Consider the following 18,515-nt stretch of genomic DNA (forward strand, 5'->3'; position numbering starts at 1 on the left):
CTTGAGGTAGGGGAGACCCAAATACAAACAGGCTTGGGCTGCGCTTTCACCTTCTTCAGGTTTATATTGGCATCTACTAACTTTTCTTCTCCCTTCCCTCGCTGCTCCTTTTATTCCTTTCTCTCTTTCTCCTTCTTCCATGATATCAAAGGTCAAGTACCAGAACCACTTAAACCCAATGGGCTGAGTATTATCCTAATACGCATATGATATTTAAAAAACACATCCTTAATAATGGATGGGCTCTATTCTCTTAATGTGGTCTCAACAACTCTTATTTCTTCCATCTTTATTTCATCTTTGGTGTTTTAAATAAATTTAATGATTTAGAAATTTCAACAATTCAAAATAATGCTATACCCAGTGTGGCTCACCATCAAATAGAATAAGCTCATTATGAAATGTATAAAATACTAGAGGCCCGATGCCTGAAATTTGTGCAAGGAGCTTGGCCCTCGCAGGCCTGGCTTCATCCAGAAGGTCGTCCAGAAGGTCGTCCTGCTGTCCAGTCTAGTAAGCATGTTATACTTTTATTATTATAGGTATTTCTTAGCATTAATATCTATTTAATATATGGACATTACTCAATTCATGTTAATTTATGGATCATTTTATTTGCTATATCATAAATCAAGTTAATTATATACTTAATATGCTTTGAAAGTATACAATTATCTATGTACTTTATTATATCCATAAGCAAAGCTGCAATAAATAAGTATTTTTGTATTCTGACAATATTTTAGAATGTTTTTATTCAACTGCTGGAATGCAAAAACAACAATGATAATATTTATGCATGATTATTCATGGCTGCCCAGATGTTAAAAGCTATAAATGTATGTGTATTTATTAAGGCAAAGAAGAATACATTATCATTTCAAATTTGTGAATTCAGTCATTTAAGTAGGTTATGGAGTTGCTTCTAGTAGTATTCAAAGAATTATTTAGGGAGAGGTTTTGTTTTATATACTTAATGTCTTATTGTTTTTTGTTCATTTGTTTCTTGGCCCATGACTCAATGAAGACATGCCTCAGGACTAAGAATTGCTATTAACAACTTCTTTTTGAAAGCTTAAAGAGAAGTGTAAGTCTCTCCTGGCCAAAGACTTCAGACAGCATATGATGTGGTCAAGGCTACACTCTCTGAATTGCAGATTATTTGAAGCAATAGACAATGTTACTTGCATAGAAAATGTTCAGTGAATCATTTAGTCTTCTCTATTTTATCAGTATTTACATGCATTTTGATTTCTGTGTTATATTTACAGGATGCCATATATTTGATTATAATTAATAATATGCAATACATAAAATATTATTATGTATACATAAAATTAATATATAAGTATATATTTATTGTATGTTTAGTAGTCTTTCCCCTTAGACTAGGAGTTTCATAAGGACAGGGCAGTGTCTTTACTGCTTACCATTATACTTACAGCTTTTAGTCTATAACACTATAGGGCTCAATAAATATTTGTTAAAAAAAGTAGCCTAACCAGTGAATAGAGCTTCAGCCTGTGGACTGAGGGGTACCAAGTTCGATTCCGGTCAAGGGCATGTACCTTGGTTGTGGGCACATCCCCAGTAGGGGGTGTGCAGGAGGCAGCCAATCTGTGTTTCTCTCTCATTGATGTTTCTAACTCTCTAACCCTTCCTCTCTGTAAAAAATCAATAAAAATATATATTAAAAAATAAAATAAAATACAAATACAAATAGATATTTAGTCCCAGCTGGTGTTGCTCAGTGGTTGAGTATTAAGCTATGAACAAGGAGGTCAAGGTTAGATTCTAGATGCATGCCTGGGCTCAATCCCCAGTAGGGACATGCAGGAGGCAGCTAATCAATGATTTTCTTTCATCATTGATGTTTCTATCTCTCCCTCTCCCTTTCTCTCTAAAATTAATTAAAAAAAATTAAAAAATAAAACATAGAAATATAAAAAAATAGATATTTAATACAATCCTCAGAAATTGGTAATAGAAACTTTTAAGTCCTGTTACTCAATAAAATTTAGCTCTTTCATGATGCTACATTACTTAACTTACCAAAAAAAAAAGAAAGCCTATATCTTCATCTATGTTTTGGTAATATAAATCTATATGTAATTTTATATATAATAATTTATGTAAATATAAATCAGATTTTCTGTCTTGAGTAGGAGAGAAAAGAAGCAATGGTAAAAAAGGCAATGGTTGCTTTAATAATCATTTGATCATCCCAAGAAAAAATAAGCCTGTGATTTTAAACTAATTCAAAATCATCAAAGTATAGTTTATTAATTAGATTCATTAAAGTAGAACTGCAAAATGTGCTTTCTATGTTTAGTGGTTATATAGCTCACATGGGTTTTATAAGCTACTTATATAGTGAATCATGCTAACAGAAATTACCAGTGCCAGCGTGATTTTTTCATTTTAGAAAGAGGTATGAATGGGGAAATAATAAAGAATGAATGGATATTTTAATTTCTTTTTTTTTTTTTGCCACTTAGTTAAAAGAAAAGCCCACATAGTTTATAAAACTAGGCCACAGTATTGGGAAACTAAGAAATAATATGCCTCTAGTAGCCTATATTCATATTCTAGTTAGTATTAAAAAGATTTCAGGGACATGAGTGGGACAAATTTGCCGACTAAAGGAAGCATTACAGATTTTTATTTTAGGTGATTTGACATTAAAAAGGCCTTATAATTTACATTTTATGTATCTATTCAATTATCCTCAAATACCTTTTGTTTATTTAATGTGCTCTTCCTCACTATCCAAATTCATCCCATCCTTGTGAACTAAATTCAAATCTTAGTCCCCTCAATTCCCTAGTATTTATTTCAATCTCCAGATTTATATAGTTATTTTCTTCCAATTCCCACTAGCTTTACACTGAAATCCAGTTCTAAAGAAAATGGCAACAATATTTTCCAGTCTTGTTCCCTAACTGAATATTATCCATTATTCTTCTTTTAAGAGAAATGGTTATATTTTAATTTTGTATAGTGCATATAACTAGTGCTGAGTAAATTCTTTTGGAAAGCTATTCAATTTTACAGATGAGAAAATGAAGTCCAGTAAGTAAATTTAATGACTGGTTTTACATTATTGTGAGCCATGTAAAGCGAGAATTGGAAGGTAAACCTGAAGTATATAAAGAAAAATTCACAAATAGAAGAAACTTGTGAGGAATAAAGCAGTTCGTAAGTTAATATAAGTGACTAGAGGTCCGGTGCACAAACTCGTGCATGGGCAGGGACTGGCTGGCCTGCCCTAATAGGGCCAGGAAGGGGATGTGGGAGGTTGACTGGCCAGCCCTGCCCCCTGGTTGAACTGGTCAAAGGGACAATTTGAATATTAGCCTTTTATTATATAGGATTGCTCAGATTTATCAATTTCAGCAAAATTAATTCATAATCTATCTGAAAATTTAATATAGGAAAGGAAGTAATTCTGCAATGAGAATGTTGTTTAATGAGACTAGGAAAGCCCTGACACTCAGGTTACATGCTCATCATATGTGAATGTTCACAGCAACTGACATCAGGCTTATGTTCTATAGATTTCTATCTATTTATGTGTGGAGACTGTTCACTCCAATCTCAATTCATTCCCATAACACTGGGCGAATGAGATCACCTAAAAAGTAAATCTGCTAAAACCAAAAGAACAAAACCTAAAAGGTATTGGGTATATCAGCAATATTGACAGAATTTCAGTGGCAGTACCCACTTAAGGAAACGACAGAAAATGTTCATGGCAAAAGAGATCGTGTGGTTAAGGATATTGGCAAAAAACAAACAAACAAAAACTCACATTGCTATAATGGGTTAAGGTTTGCGTTAGTAAATATAGGTATGTTTAATAACTCATCTAAATTAGCACCTAAAGATCAAACTCAAAGTGCACTGTGAAATAAAATTATTAGATGTCATACTACATACAGGGTGGGGCAAAAGTAGATTTACAGTTGTAAGTTCATGAGACAGAATTTATTCTTTTATTATTATTGTATTTCTAGAGGCCAGGTGCACAAAATTAACGAAGAGGGAGAGGGGGGAATGTCCCTCAACCCAGCCTGTGCCCTCTCTAATCTTGGACCCCTCAAGGGATGTTTGACTGCCGGTTTAGGCCCCATGCCACAGGGATTGGACCTAAACCACATGTGTTAAACACAAGGCCCGCGGGCCAAATCCAGCCCGCCAGGCCTTGCAATGTGGCCCACACCGCGCTGTCATCACTGCACTCCGCTGTCAGTTTATGACATTGTCAGTTTATGACTGTTCAGTAAACCATTCGGCCTGCGATTTAGGCTGGATTTTAGATTTTGGCCCCTTCTCTGATTGAGTTCGACACCCCTAATAAACTGTCAGTCAGACATCCTTCTCACAATCTGGGACAACTGGCTCCTCACCGCTTGCTTGCCTACTAGCCTGATCACATCCTAACCACTCCCCTGCTAGCCTAATAAGACACCTAACTGCTCCCCTGCCAGCCCAATTGCCCCCTAATTGCCTTCCCCTGTCAGCCTGGTCACCTCTAATTGCCCTCCCTTGCTGGCCTGATCACCCACAACTACCCTCTCCTGGCAGCCATATTGTGGTGGCCGTCTTTGACCACCTAGGGAGGCTATCTTGTGTGATGTTGTGAGAGTCAATTTGCATATTACCTCTTTATTATATAGACTTTTATATATGAACAATTATAAACCTTCTTTTGCAACACCCTGTGAATATACATAGTATATAATTATCAACATTTATGATATAATAAAAGAGGATTATAAAATATATGCTTTTCAATCAATTTATTGTACATACTCCTATGTCAACTATAATCAATGACCATGGGCAGTATTAAAAAATGTTTTATTTTATTGAACTAATTTATTTAACTCTCTACTGAGTGCTATTTGGATAGACTTAGGGAATTCTCTCCTACAAATAATATATCAAATAATAATCAGGTTCCATTTGAATAGTGGTAGAAACATGAAACAAAAATGAGTGGCCAAATAATTTCATTAAATAAATAGGAGCACATAATTCTACATGCAACATAAAATATTCACTTTTGTAAATAACTCTTTTTCAAATATATTTTTATTGATTTCATAGAGGAAAGAGGGAGAGAAAGAGAAAGAGAGAGGAATAACATTAATGATGAGTATCATTGATTGGTTGCCTCTTGCACATCCTATACGAGGGATTAAGCCCACATAAAACTTTTAAATGATCCTGTTTTCTATGCCATCAGCCAACCTTTATTAATATTCTTCTTAAATATATTGGACAATTTATATGTGTGTCTTCTTCCTATGAAAGTTACTTCTTGCAATAGTTATTATTAATAGAGATCATATAAAACTTCCTGTGTTCCAAGTCTACATAGCACATGACACAGAAACAATTTACTGAGTTCTTGGAGATGTAAGGTACAGCATGAGAAATATAGTCAATAATTTTATAATAACTCTGTATGGGGTCAGCTGAGGGTTGGAAATATTGAGGGGAACACATTGAAAAGCGTATGACTGTCTAACCACTATACTGCACACCTGAAACCAATACAAAATAATATTGAAAGTAAAATAATTGAAAAAAAGTTTTAACATTAAAAAATAAATTGCTGAGTTCTGTGTTTGTGCAGATACAGCCTTAGACCAACAGATTGCCCTGCCCATCACTCCTACTCCATGTAGGGGCAGTGACTACTAAATATTCTGTACCTTCTGGGATATAAATATTATAGAACTTTGATTTTTTAAAAATAAATGGTAACTAATTGGTGATAGAGATTTACCTTCTTACAAAACATCGGCATCTAATTCATGTGCATGTTTGTGCACAGAATCAAGTATTTAACATGTTATAGTTATTTCAACATGACATTTTTTACTACTTTTGAAATCTGTGAAGTCTTTTAGTAAACTATCATTCATTTTCACTCTTTATATTCCAAAGATGAATTCAGAAATTTTATGAAATGATAGGTTCCCAGAATATAGATCTGCATATTTGACTTAATTAAAATATAGTATATTTTGAAAGGAAAAAGATGAAGGGAAAAACAACAATAGTGAGCAGGTCTAGGTTAAAGGGAGCTGAGCTATCACTGGTGGATCTGTTTCTCTTTGGTCAGGAGAAATTATTATGAATTTTTTTCATGCACTTTGTACTCATTCTAAGGACATTAACTAAAAAAGAAAGCACAGCCTCTGCTTACTTACTTGAACTCCACTAACCTAACCACTGACTTATTTGGCAATGAGTTGATGGCTTTTATAGAGTTTTTTGTTTTTTTTTTCTTGCCTGTTAAAGCAGAAACTAAAATTATATGCTTTCTTTTCAGAATCATTAGGACCTTCTTTAAAACAAAGGAGTCAGCATATCTCCACATTCAGGTGTTAATCAAGTGATATTGACCATGTAATTTCCCTATCTGCAAAACTTGTCTCCCTGGGCTAAATTTTTCCATAATTGAAATGTCTTTAAAGAGCTCAACTGATAAAAATGTGGACAAGTCTAACTTTAAGAAAATGAAATTGAATAAAGGTTCCGGGCTATTTAGGGAGAGCCAAACCCCATTCTTCTTATCTGTGAGGTTATTTTCAAGTTGTGAATGCATACTACTAACTTCCACTCTTCCAACCATCAAGAACAGTCTAGGAAACAGCCCATTCAGAAAACAAGAGGCAAGCAACTTTTAAAAAAATTAAATGTGAGATCCACACAAAACTTAAAGGTCACTTTGTCCAAACTACAAACCAAAAATATAAGCATTTCCCTGGTTGTGTGGCTCAACCAGTTGGAGCATTGACCTATATACTATATCCCAGGATGAGGCATGTAGAGGAGGCAATAGAATTGGTGTTTCTCTCTCTCTCTCCCTTCTTCTCTTTCTAAAGTAATAAAAAGCATATCCTCAGTGAGAATGTTTTTTTAAAAAAATCTAAATATTGATTCAAAACTTGTAGTGGCAGGGAATTCATAGCCTCAGAAAGAAAAATGTCACATCACTCTCCCAGAGATAGCCTCTGGAGAACAAGGGAATAATGTGGCTCTTTCTTTGATAGACCAGCTATTAAGGTATTTGAAGACAGCTATGATATTCCCCATAATTCTCTTGCTAACTGAGATAAACATCTCCACCTAATTTCATATATCATAGTATACTAGAGACCCAATGCATGAAGATTCATGCAAGAATGGGCCTTCCTTCCTCTGGCTGCCAGCACTGCCTTCGCTCTGGCCTTTCCGCCTTCCCACGCTGCCCAGAGGCCTGGAGCAGCTGGGGCAGTGCGGAACTCGTGCATCTTCACCATTACAATGACATAAGCGTCCTGCCCAGCCCCCGGCCGCCACTCAGCACCTGTGTATGCAAATTAACCCACCATCTTTGTTGGGTTAATTTGCATACTCACTCGGGTGGGGGTCATGAAGGTACAGTCAATTTGCATCTTACTCTTTTATAAAGAACAAAAAATACTGAACTGTGTAAAAAGCATGGGATAAAATTTCAGGCTTCACATCTGTTCTGCCTGCTTTTGAGAAGAAATATATGACTTTATTCTAATCATTATGATTATCACAGAATCACTTTCCCACTTAACATTGAGATTGTTATGAGCTCAACTGTTTATTTCAAGGTTAATATATGTATTAGCATTTTAATGAATAGAGACTCTAAATTGCAAGACATTATTAAAGGGAAAGGGGTAAGGAAGAAAATGTCCTGGGTACCACGGTGATTGGTAAATTTTGCACACCTAATGGGAAAAACTAAATATATTCTGAAAAGAATTCTGACCAAATTCCCTCTCATTATGTGTTGCCACTGTCCTTTTAATAACACAGATTATAGAATTTGCCTTCACATAAATACTTTGATATATGTTGGGCGATAAAATGTCATATAGCACAAATTTACATTGAGGTATAAATCCACTAAATTTGTGATGATTTGTTAAGCAGAAAAATCTTAATGATATATATCCATTATCACTTTATTCACAATAGTATCCATCCCCTTGCAATAGGAAAGGTATATACTCAGAAAAACATACAATGGGTAAAATGGTATATATCAACTTTTTAAAAATGTGTTACATTGTCTTTTCTTTCAAACTGAAGCTTTACTACATATTAGTTCTTCCTTCTGAGCAAGAGAGGATTTGTGTACTTGACATTTTCTAAAGTTCTTCTATGTTCTATGTTTTCTTTTTCTGAAGTTAATATATAATTGTTAGGAAGTACAAGTTAACACATTCTAATAATGATAATAAACAATAAAGTAGAAACATGTTTAATAAACTCGTAGTTTATTAGCTATGTTATAGTATAAATATTTACATAAATAAAACAAAATTACTTTTCTGTGCCGGGACTGGTTTGGCTCAATGGATAGAGCGTTGGCTTAGGGACTGAAGGGTCCCAGGTTCGATTCCGGTCAAGGGCATGTACCTTGGTTGCAGGCATATCCCCAGTGGGGGGTGTGCAGGAGGCAGCTGATCGATGACTCTCTCATTGATGTTTCTAACTCTCTATCTCTCTCCCTTCCTCCCTGTACAAAACCAATAAAATATATATTTTAAAAAATTTACTTTTCTGTAATGTATACAAAATAAATGGCAAAATGTTTCCTTAAACCTGTCATTGTAGCTGTACAATTGTATTTGTATGAACACAAACAAATTAGGTGGAGATATTTAATCCTTATTATTAAATGATAAAGTAGGAAGATATGATCTGATAATAAATCCCTTTGACTCTAGTTAACAGAGAAATTTCTTAGCAATCATGGCTAGTAGCCTTTGAGAAAGTGTTTTAGTCCATTTAGAATAATATTTCATTATGATAATTTCTAGAAGTATGGATTCAATCATGAGTTACCCTTCCAAGAAATATTCTTAAGGGGGAAAAACAGAATTATAATTTCATCTAATATATAAATCATTGAAAAGAAATGAACAAATCTCTCATTTAGTAACTAAAATTTAGAAATTTAAAAATAGCCTCATACTATCAAATAGGTCTACTTAAAGCTTGTTAACTGCCTGATATTCCATGATCACTGATAAGAAGTCTTTTAGACAGTTTCTGCTACACTACCTGATATTCTGACCATTTTCTAAAAGATAAACATGAACATGGCTGTTCATGGGCAAGATGTGCAGTGAAAATTATTGTTTTTTAAATTGTTATGAAATACTTTGTTTATGGCTTAAATGTAACCAATTTTTTATAATGAAATGAAAGCAAGAGGACATTTTAGCAGTGATGAGATTTGAAGAACCTAAATTCATGTAGCAAAGGGATACCAACTATCAAAGGCAAATACATTTGGATGGACTATAACACATAGAAGAAGATAGGAAAAGATAGAACAGCATAAAGCACCTTCATGTTTATTAATATTTTTCAAATTAAAAAAACCTGGCCGGAAGCCAATGCAACTACAGAGAATAAAGAGAAAGAATTATAAATGAAATGACATGCTGACTTTGCTATCCTGTACTGAATTATTCTCAATAACATCTGTGCTTTGAATTTTCTTGTAAACACGATGCTAGATTTTAAATTACTACCAAATTCCAATGTTTCCATCCTTTGGTTTCAGACTGATAGTTTTAAGAGGTTAAATTTATTATAAATGTTATTGAAATATCTATATGAGTCATTTAACACAGTTTATTCTTAATGAAACACAAGCTCAGTTTTTATGTCATTTTTTTCTGAATCATGACTTTGCAACTCCATCTTAAAGGAAAAACCTCCCTTATCTCAAATTCCCGTTCCAGTTACTGTCCTCTCTCCCCATCCCTATACATGAAGTTATCTCAGTTCACTCTGTTCAAACACAACTCTTTGTCTTTCCTAATATTCCTATCAAAAATATACTTCCTTTTATTATACCTCACACTTGTCTCTATTTTTCTTTATAGAACTTAGCAAAAGTGTGATAGTTTATTATCTATTCCTCATTTAATTAGAATATCCATGAAGGCAAAGTCTATTTTCTAATGGTTATATTATCAATGCCAAGAGTGCCTGGCATATAGTATATACTCAATAAGTATTTTATGGGTGGATGACTAGACAAATAAATTGATAAATATTTACTATAGCCATTTTTTAAATTTATCTTCATTGTTGAAAGTAATAAAGATGGCTCCTTTTTAAAATATATATTTCTTTATTGATTTCAGAGAGGAAGGGAGATGGAGAGAGGAAAAAACATCATTGATGAAAGAAAATCATAGACTGGCTGCTTCCTGCACGTCCCCTACTGGGGATGGAGCCCGAAAATGGGTCATGTGTCCTGACCAGAATCAAATCCTGACCTCCTGTTTCATGGGTCATGCTCAACCACTGAGCTACACTGGCCAGGCCAAAAGTCCTCCATTGGCCCCTCCACCCATCCATCTCCACCCCCCAGGCCTTCACCATGCTACTATCTGTGTCCATCGGTTATGTATATATGCATATAAATTCTTTAGTTAATCTTTTCCTGCCCCCTTCCCTCTGAGATATAAGAGCCATTTTTAAAGACATTTTTTCAGCACAGTTTCAAGTTCAGAGCAAAATAGAGGAAGGTATAGAGATTTCCCACATAGTTCCTGACCCCACATACGCATACCCTCCCCCTTTGTCAACACTCTCCACCATTTCTTACAATTGATAAACCTACATTAACACATCAAAATTGTCTAAAATCTGTAGTTTACACTAGGGTTCACTCTTGGTATATACATTCTATGGGTCTGAAAAATATGGTATATATTAACCTGAATCCATCATTATAATATCATGCAAACTATTTTCACCACCCTAAACTCCTCTATGCTCCTCCTAAGGTACTTTATAATTTCACTTGTTCACTACTGGTATAAAGAAAAATTTTGTATATCAAATTTGCATCCTAAAACCTTGCTAAAATTGCTTATTAGTTCCAAGAGTTTTTTTTGGTTGATACTTCAGGATTTCTTTCCACAGAGATGGTCATGTCATCTGTGAACAGCCAGACTGCTTTGTTTATTTCTTCCTAATCTGTAAACCTTTTCTTTCCTTTTTCTTATCTTAGTGCATTAGCTAGTACATCCAATACAATGTTGAAATAGAGTAGTGAGAGGGAGGATCCTTGTCTTGTTTCAGATCCAAGAGGAAAAGCGAGCTTCTTAGCATTTAGTATGATTTTAGACAAAGTTTTGTAGGCTTTCTTTATCAAGTTGATTAATTTATCCTGTATCCCTAGCCACATTTTAATAGCTTACTCCAATTCTTCCAGGTGCCACAATCAAGTTCTTTCTCCAAAAATTCCAACAAAACTGACCTTGGCAATATCATCCATGAGTCACATGTAATCGATGTAATTGTTATTTTAATTAACTTCTCCACAGTATTTGACACTGCTGATCACTCATTTCTTGAAACACTGCTTATCCTTAACTTTTGGGGTACCACGCTTTCCTAATTTCTATTCTATCTCCCTGACCACTCTATCTCAGTCTGCTCTATAGATTCAACTTTCTCTACCTACTACTTAATTATTGATGAACCTCTTATCAATTTCCATTTCTGGGTCCTCTCCTCTTTTTAGAACTTCTTGTGCTTCTAGGAAGACCCACACATTTCCTGAGCATTGATAAATATCTGTATAATTGTAACTTACAAATCTATGTCTGGCTTCTTACCTAATATCTAGCTAATTTATTGAGCTCGATATGTGCAATAATCACTTCACTTTCTGGTTCCCAATCCAGTGTATCCTCAATTTTCACTATCTGAGTAAATGGCACAGAGTTGCTCAGGTCAGAAACTGGTAATGTTTCCTTACTTTTTACTTTCTCTAAACTCTTTCTACTCCATTACCCCATAAGTTACCAGTAATTATCTACTATTTCCTTTAAAAATCTATTGACTCATTCCTTTCTATTCCCTTTGTTACAACACTGATCCAGGCCAAGAACATCATGTCTGAGCTGGTCTTCCACAGTACCCTTCTAATCGTCTCCCTGCCTTAAATTGTTCTATTCTTCGACCCCCACCTCCATGTGGCAAAGAAAGTGATCTTCTAAAAATACATTATTCTCAGCATAAGTCCAAATTCCTTAAGAACAATTGCAAGACTGCAGGATCTGCCATCATCACCACCTGCAAATTCATTGCTGCCTCCGCGTCTCTCCCTTTTAAGCTCTACCCACACTGAATTTCTTTCAGCTCTTGGAATTATGATGTTTCTTATCTCCTGGCTTTTCTAAGAATTATATCCTCTGTCTTGAATATGTTTAGCTTTCTGTCTGTTAGACTGAAATTATCTTTTAAGAATTATTTCAAGATATATATTTTTTCAGGTAGGCATGCATTTTCTGACACCTTGCTTAAGATATAACACCTGTTTTACATTCTTATGGCTCCATATACTTCTCCTATCACAGCACCCATCATCTTTATCTATTTATTTATTTGTTTCTATGTTTTCCTAGCTAGACAGCAATTTCTGTAAATTTGCTTACCATTGCATTCTAACACTTAGATAATTCAGTAGGTACTCAATATATATTTAAGAATCGATAAAAGCTAAGATTTTATTTTTTAAAGTCAAATCACTTATTTTTTTCTCTTTGGTTGCATTAATATAATATGTATTTACATTGTAAAAGTTTAGATTTATCATTAGTTTATTAGTCTTACAAACACTTATTTTGTTTTCTTCAGTATTTGTGCTGTAAATATTATATTTATCATTAGTTCATTAGAGAATTAATGTATATGTATTTGTGCTGTAAATATTATATTTATCATTAGTTCATTAGAGAATTATGTCATGAAACTTGAACAATTTAATAATTCCAAAAAACGTTTATATGTGTACTCTAAAATATTAATATATTATGTATTTGTGCTGTAAATATTATATTTATCATTAGTTCATTAGAGAATTATGTCATGAAACTTGAACAATTTAATAATTCCAAAAAACGTTTATATGTGTACTCTAAAATATTCACTAGCAATGAAAATTTCTATATGAAATAAATGTGTCAGCATTTGGCTCCAAATTACAAAGAATTAACCAGGAATGTGAGGAGGTAATTGGGAAGTAATTTGGGGCTTAATCACACAATTGTTGTGTACAAGTCCCCTGGTGAATGGCTTAGCATAATGTGTACATCTGTGCAAATACTGGTTAATCTGGCCAATGTCTTCAAATCTGAAGATGTGTAGTAGGTGTTTTTCTTTTACTTTCCTTTTCTCTGAGACATGTCTTCAGAATGCTTTTTATAAATATATTAAGAAGTGAGTCTTAATAACACTATGATGTTGAGAACATTGAGATTGGTAGATAGGTGTATAAGGGAAATGTGTGTGGTCAAGAAAGAGACAGAGAGAGAAGAAGAGAAACAGAAATAGAGAGAGATAAAAGATGGATATTGGAATATACAGACAGATCAAGAATTCAGTTAAAGAAAAGTAATATTCTCTGGCAAATGAAGTTCACAAATCTGAGCAAGCTTCTCCCATACAATGGGAATATAAGTGAGGTGAGGACTGATTGCAGATGTGGTTAAGTGTTCTGTACTTATCTGACACTAGGTGCTTTAAGAGGGGAGAATAAAAGTACAAAATGGGATGAGAATCTCTTTTGAAATAAGTAGCATCAAGAACTTAAAACAAGGACACTACAAAATAATGAGGTTTGAAGTAAAATCAAACAGCATATTTCACCTCTAAGAATACCATGTATTTGAAATTCTCCTTTCCAAATGTACAATAATAAAGTGAGTATATGTTGATTACAGAATGAAGAAGTAAAAATAATTTTAAATTAGGATCAAAACACAACTTTCCTAAGCAAATACAGACACGTTTATTTATTTCCATTAGAAATAAAAAACAAAAAGATTTAGAACTTTATATAATCACAAAATTCATAGGGCTTAAAAGATCAGAAAAAACCTTGGATACACCTCCATTTTTGGTAGATTGATGTGAAAGTAAAAAATACAGCAATAGTGACAGCTCAAACATTTGTCTTTCAATATTTTATATTAAAATACATATAACTTTTGTGTTTAAAAGAAATAAAACTCTAGCACACTATGCTTTCTGCACTGATGCTACCTAACAGTAGGGAAACAACAACAAAAAGGTCCCAGCAAAGAAGTAGATTTTTAAAACAAAAATGACAGGATAATCTTCAATAATCTAAAGTTTCCTTTCTTTTGTTCCATTAATTTTTAAGATATGAAAAAAAATCTAAGGTTGGCTAGATTTTAAAGGCATTGTTGTTGTTTTTATTCAATAAAATTTTAGCATGTCCTTATTCTATGTAAGAAGATATGGATCTGAGAAAAGGGTAGTAGAAATGCAAATAAGGTTACATGTCTGTCCCAAAGAACAATCTAACATGAAAAAATATTTTTTCACTATTCTATCATCCTTTAAAAATATAATTTCACAAAGTAGCAAAGTTGTATTTAAGAAACTATAGACATTTTAAATGTTTAGGGTATTTGTTTTATATTATTTTAATCTTATAAAACCAAATGGCATAACCACTATACTATGCTAAAGGGCAAGGCAAATAAAAGCTGGACGTATTTCTTCCAAGAACTCCTAAGTAGACCTCATTGAAGAATGAGGTTGCTTGAAACATATCACAAAAAAAATGTATTGCTTAAAATAATATAGTATAACTGCCCTATTTCAGAGGTACTTATAATAATAAATCTAAATAAAACAATTTAGTAAGCATTTGATTCCCAAAGTCTCATTGAAGTGCATGGAATATTATAGTGTGCTTAATTTTTAAATTGTTGCTGCTAATACTACCATTCTGCTGATAAAATGATAAATATGGAATTAATGTTTTAAAATATGGCCAAAAGTATTCAAGTATCTATTTTGAAAATTGCATGGAGATACTTGTTTTTAAAATTAATCAAATACATTTGCTTCTTTGACTATAGATTTGACTCCTACACAGTAGCAACCAGAGCATTACGTACTACAAATTGAAGACACTGCCATATCTGGGATTAGTGGGATTAACTAAATTTTTATTTTATTTATAAATTCCTGTTAGAAATATTTATGTCCATAATTTTCTTCAGAGCTATAGACTTTCCTAAGGGCATGGTTCTCAGATTAAACTCTAAAACTCACTGTACATATTTGGGTCAAAGTGATTATAACAGTTTATGTTCTATGGCGCTGTATCAAACCCTCTTAAAGAGGATCAAGTTAATATAAGCCTTGAAAAAGAATTATCTTTGAAATGAATTAATGAACAAGGTACTTTTCAGCAGTCGTATATAATTAACTTCTTTTAGATATAATACATTCATAAAAATGTAATATAAAAAGGCATTTTAAAAATAAAGCATATTAAAACCTAATAACTAGTGGCCAAAAACAGTAGTTAATGGTTTTATGTAATTATCCTTTCATTCATTGAAACAATAATGATTGGCCTCCTACTAGGCATAAAGGTGATTCTTAGAGACACTATTACTTTTCTGCTTCAAAACTATTTTTCAGAAGTCATAGAAATCTCCAAGTTTTCCAAGGTTTATGCTAGTTAACAGGACTTTAATGAAAAACATGTTTGGTTTTCCTTTGTAGATTAGATATAGACCCTTCTTATGTTTGTTGGTATTGACTTGAAAGAAACACATAGAAATCTATCAAACTTAATCATGGTATTATCTTTAACCAGGAAGAAAAGTTTACATAGTGGTAAATTATTTAAAGCACAGCTATTTCCTTAATGAGGAACTATTTGGAAATTATGGAAGTTACCCTGAATCCATAATTATACATCCCTATGAAGTACTTCACAGATGAAAAAAAACAAAACAAAACACATATTTTAAAGTGTGATCAATGACTATTTAATATCTGTAAAGCAAAGTTTTTTGAGAAGACTTAGAAGAACAATGTAGCTAGAATACTGTCTTCTTTCATATATTACAATGTTAGAAATTAGAACAGCTACAAAATACTGATAGTATTATCAATTGCTAAAATAAGTTCTGTTTTATTTAGCGTGACTATTGAATTTGAATAAATAGACTTAGGCATTATTTTCTATTGTGAATATAAATGTGAATAAATGTATGTTAATATTGGAGAGAGAAGAAATTTATCATATTCCAGTTTGTAGTGCCTTTAAAGTATAGTGTTAACCATTAAAACATTATAAAACTATTTATTAAGAACACCAATAAAATATAATTTAAATATAAAATGGAAATGATAAATTTGAGAGTCCTGCAGAGGAGTAACTAATTAGCAATATACGGCAATCTTACACAGAATACCTACAATGCACCACAGCCAACTTTGTCAGCCACTCATGGAAACAAAGAGAATAACTACTGAAATTCGTAAATCTTGCACTTACCAACCTCCACAACACTAGAACAGTTGGGATCTGTGAAGCCGTCCGGACACTCACAGGTAAAGGAATCTTCAGACAAGCCCGACAAGCAGATGCCCCCATTTTCACATGGATTGGGATCACAACTATCACCTGAGGAATAAAGAAACAGACTCTTACTTTTTTATATTTGTCTTAGTGCTGAAATGCACTATTTCACATACCCTCTTCATCTTCCTCTGGTAAAGTCACTATACAATTCAGATCTACAGATAATGTATGCAAGGCCCGTTTGAAACCCCATGCTTTTAAGGTAGATGGTACGTAACATAGCAAATATTAACATGTATAATTCAAACAACTCATACTGAATTGCACATTAAAAGCTATTAATTTAGTTTCGAGTTCCTTCATTACATGTAAATGAAATACTATCTAATTTGTTAAAGATTAACTGAAATATGTATGGTAGACTGGTTTATTAATTACTCCAGTAAATAACCTTTCAACATCCACATACGTTGCTCTGTAACTTTCCAATTTCCCTCATCAAATGGGTGGGTTTATTGCTGGATCCTAGACTCTGGGCTTGTTCCTGTGACTTGCCTTGGCTGGTAGGAAGCTAGAGGATTTGAAGCCAGCAGAGTTTGGAAAATGCTCTTGAGTATTTCCACTTCCCCTCTTGGCACACTACCATGTTTTGAGAATAAATTCAGGCTGGCTTACTGGAAAGAGGTAAGTTAAACATGCAAGGATAAAAGAGAAGCTATCTAGAAATAAGTTGTGCCATAAGGAAGACCTAAAATACGTGCCCTGGGCTTGGTCCTGGGAAGCAAATAAAACTTGGAGAGGCACTGAGAGAACTGCTCTAGGAAGCTAGAAAATGGCTAGCCCTGTTACGTAGAGAGGAGCAGTTGGTAAAGCTGCCACCTGAGGAAACTTCAGTGACGGAAAATGCCCCTAATGAACTTTTGTATACAAGTAATGAGATTTCCAGGCAGAATGTAAAAGTGTCAGCTGGCTCTTAGTAGTCTCATTTGAGAAGGTGCTATAAGAGGTGTGCTAAATAAAGAACTGATGAGTCTGAAGGTACAAAAAAGTAATATGGAGAGACCAGAACTTGTGGTAGAAAGTAAAACTCTTCCTCAACCCTGGCCTCTCAAACAAGTGAAAAGTCAAGTCCAGGGCTTGGTCAGAAAGACATGGCTTCAATATAAGTATAAAATCAAGGATATGACTATAAGATTCTTTGTGAAAACATTTCAAATTATTCAGGTGCAATTTGAAAGACTCTCCCAGGTAATTCAAAGGGTTTCTAGAAATCTGAAGAATATTATGCCTGAGCTGTCTGGCAGACGAAAGCATTAAATTTCAAGTGAACATGTTAAGTGCCATGTCAGTCACCAGTGGCTGACACTATGACACTATACTTTCCGTCCAGAAGGCAAAACAGGCTGGGCACATAACATGTGAAAACAGATTTCATACAGTCATGGGTGTGGCTTTATTGCTCAGAGAAAATGTGAATCAGAATCAGAAAAGCCTGTACAGTTTTTAGAGCAGCTTGCTACATGAAAGTAACACCTCCTAGATTAAGATAATAAGGCTTTTTACTAATTTTATTTTATTTTTTAATATATTTTATTGATTTCAGAGAGGAAGGCAGATGGAGAGGTAGAAACATCAGCGACGAAAGAGAATCATTGATCGGCTACCTCCTGCATGCTTCCTACTGGGGATTGAGCCCACAACCTAGACATGTGCCCTTGACCAGAATCAAAGTCAGGACCCTTCATTCTGCAGGCCAATGCTCTATCCACTGAACAAAACTGACTATAACAGGCTTTTTAAAAATTAAAATTGCATCTGGCCCCAACTCCATAACACTTTATATTTCTTAAGACTTTATTCCCTTACTATAGGCCTGATGCACAAAATTTGTGCAAGAGTAGGCCATCCTTTCCCTGGCTGCTGGTACAAGCTTCCCTCTGGCACCCAGGACTCAGGCTCCCCTCCAGTACTCTGGATCCAGGGTTCCCTCCAGTCTCCTGCACCTGGGACCTGGGCTTCCCTTCAGGCACCAGCAGGCACCTGGGACCCAGGCTTCCCTTGTAGCCCTGACTTTGTCAGGAAGGAC

The 18,515-nt window shown here is 34.0% G+C and overlaps 1 protein-coding gene across 2 annotated transcripts in view; it reads right to left on the reverse strand.

The window, feature by feature from the left end:
• Positions 1-18,515, reverse strand: part of EDIL3 (EGF like repeats and discoidin domains 3) — a 358,208-nt gene that overhangs the window by 230,784 nt on the left and 108,909 nt on the right. For both annotated transcript variants that reach the window (XM_084881777.1, XM_084881776.1), the window contains exon 2: positions 16,403-16,531. In XM_084881777.1, coding sequence (XP_084737903.1) covers positions 16,403-16,531 — 129 coding nt within the window. The remainder of the gene's footprint in view (positions 1-16,402; positions 16,532-18,515) is intronic.

Source organism: Pipistrellus hanaki (genome assembly GCF_964339955.1).
Source record: "Pipistrellus hanaki genome assembly, chromosome: 4".
NCBI classification, from domain to species: Eukaryota; Metazoa; Chordata; class Mammalia; order Chiroptera; family Vespertilionidae; genus Pipistrellus; species Pipistrellus hanaki.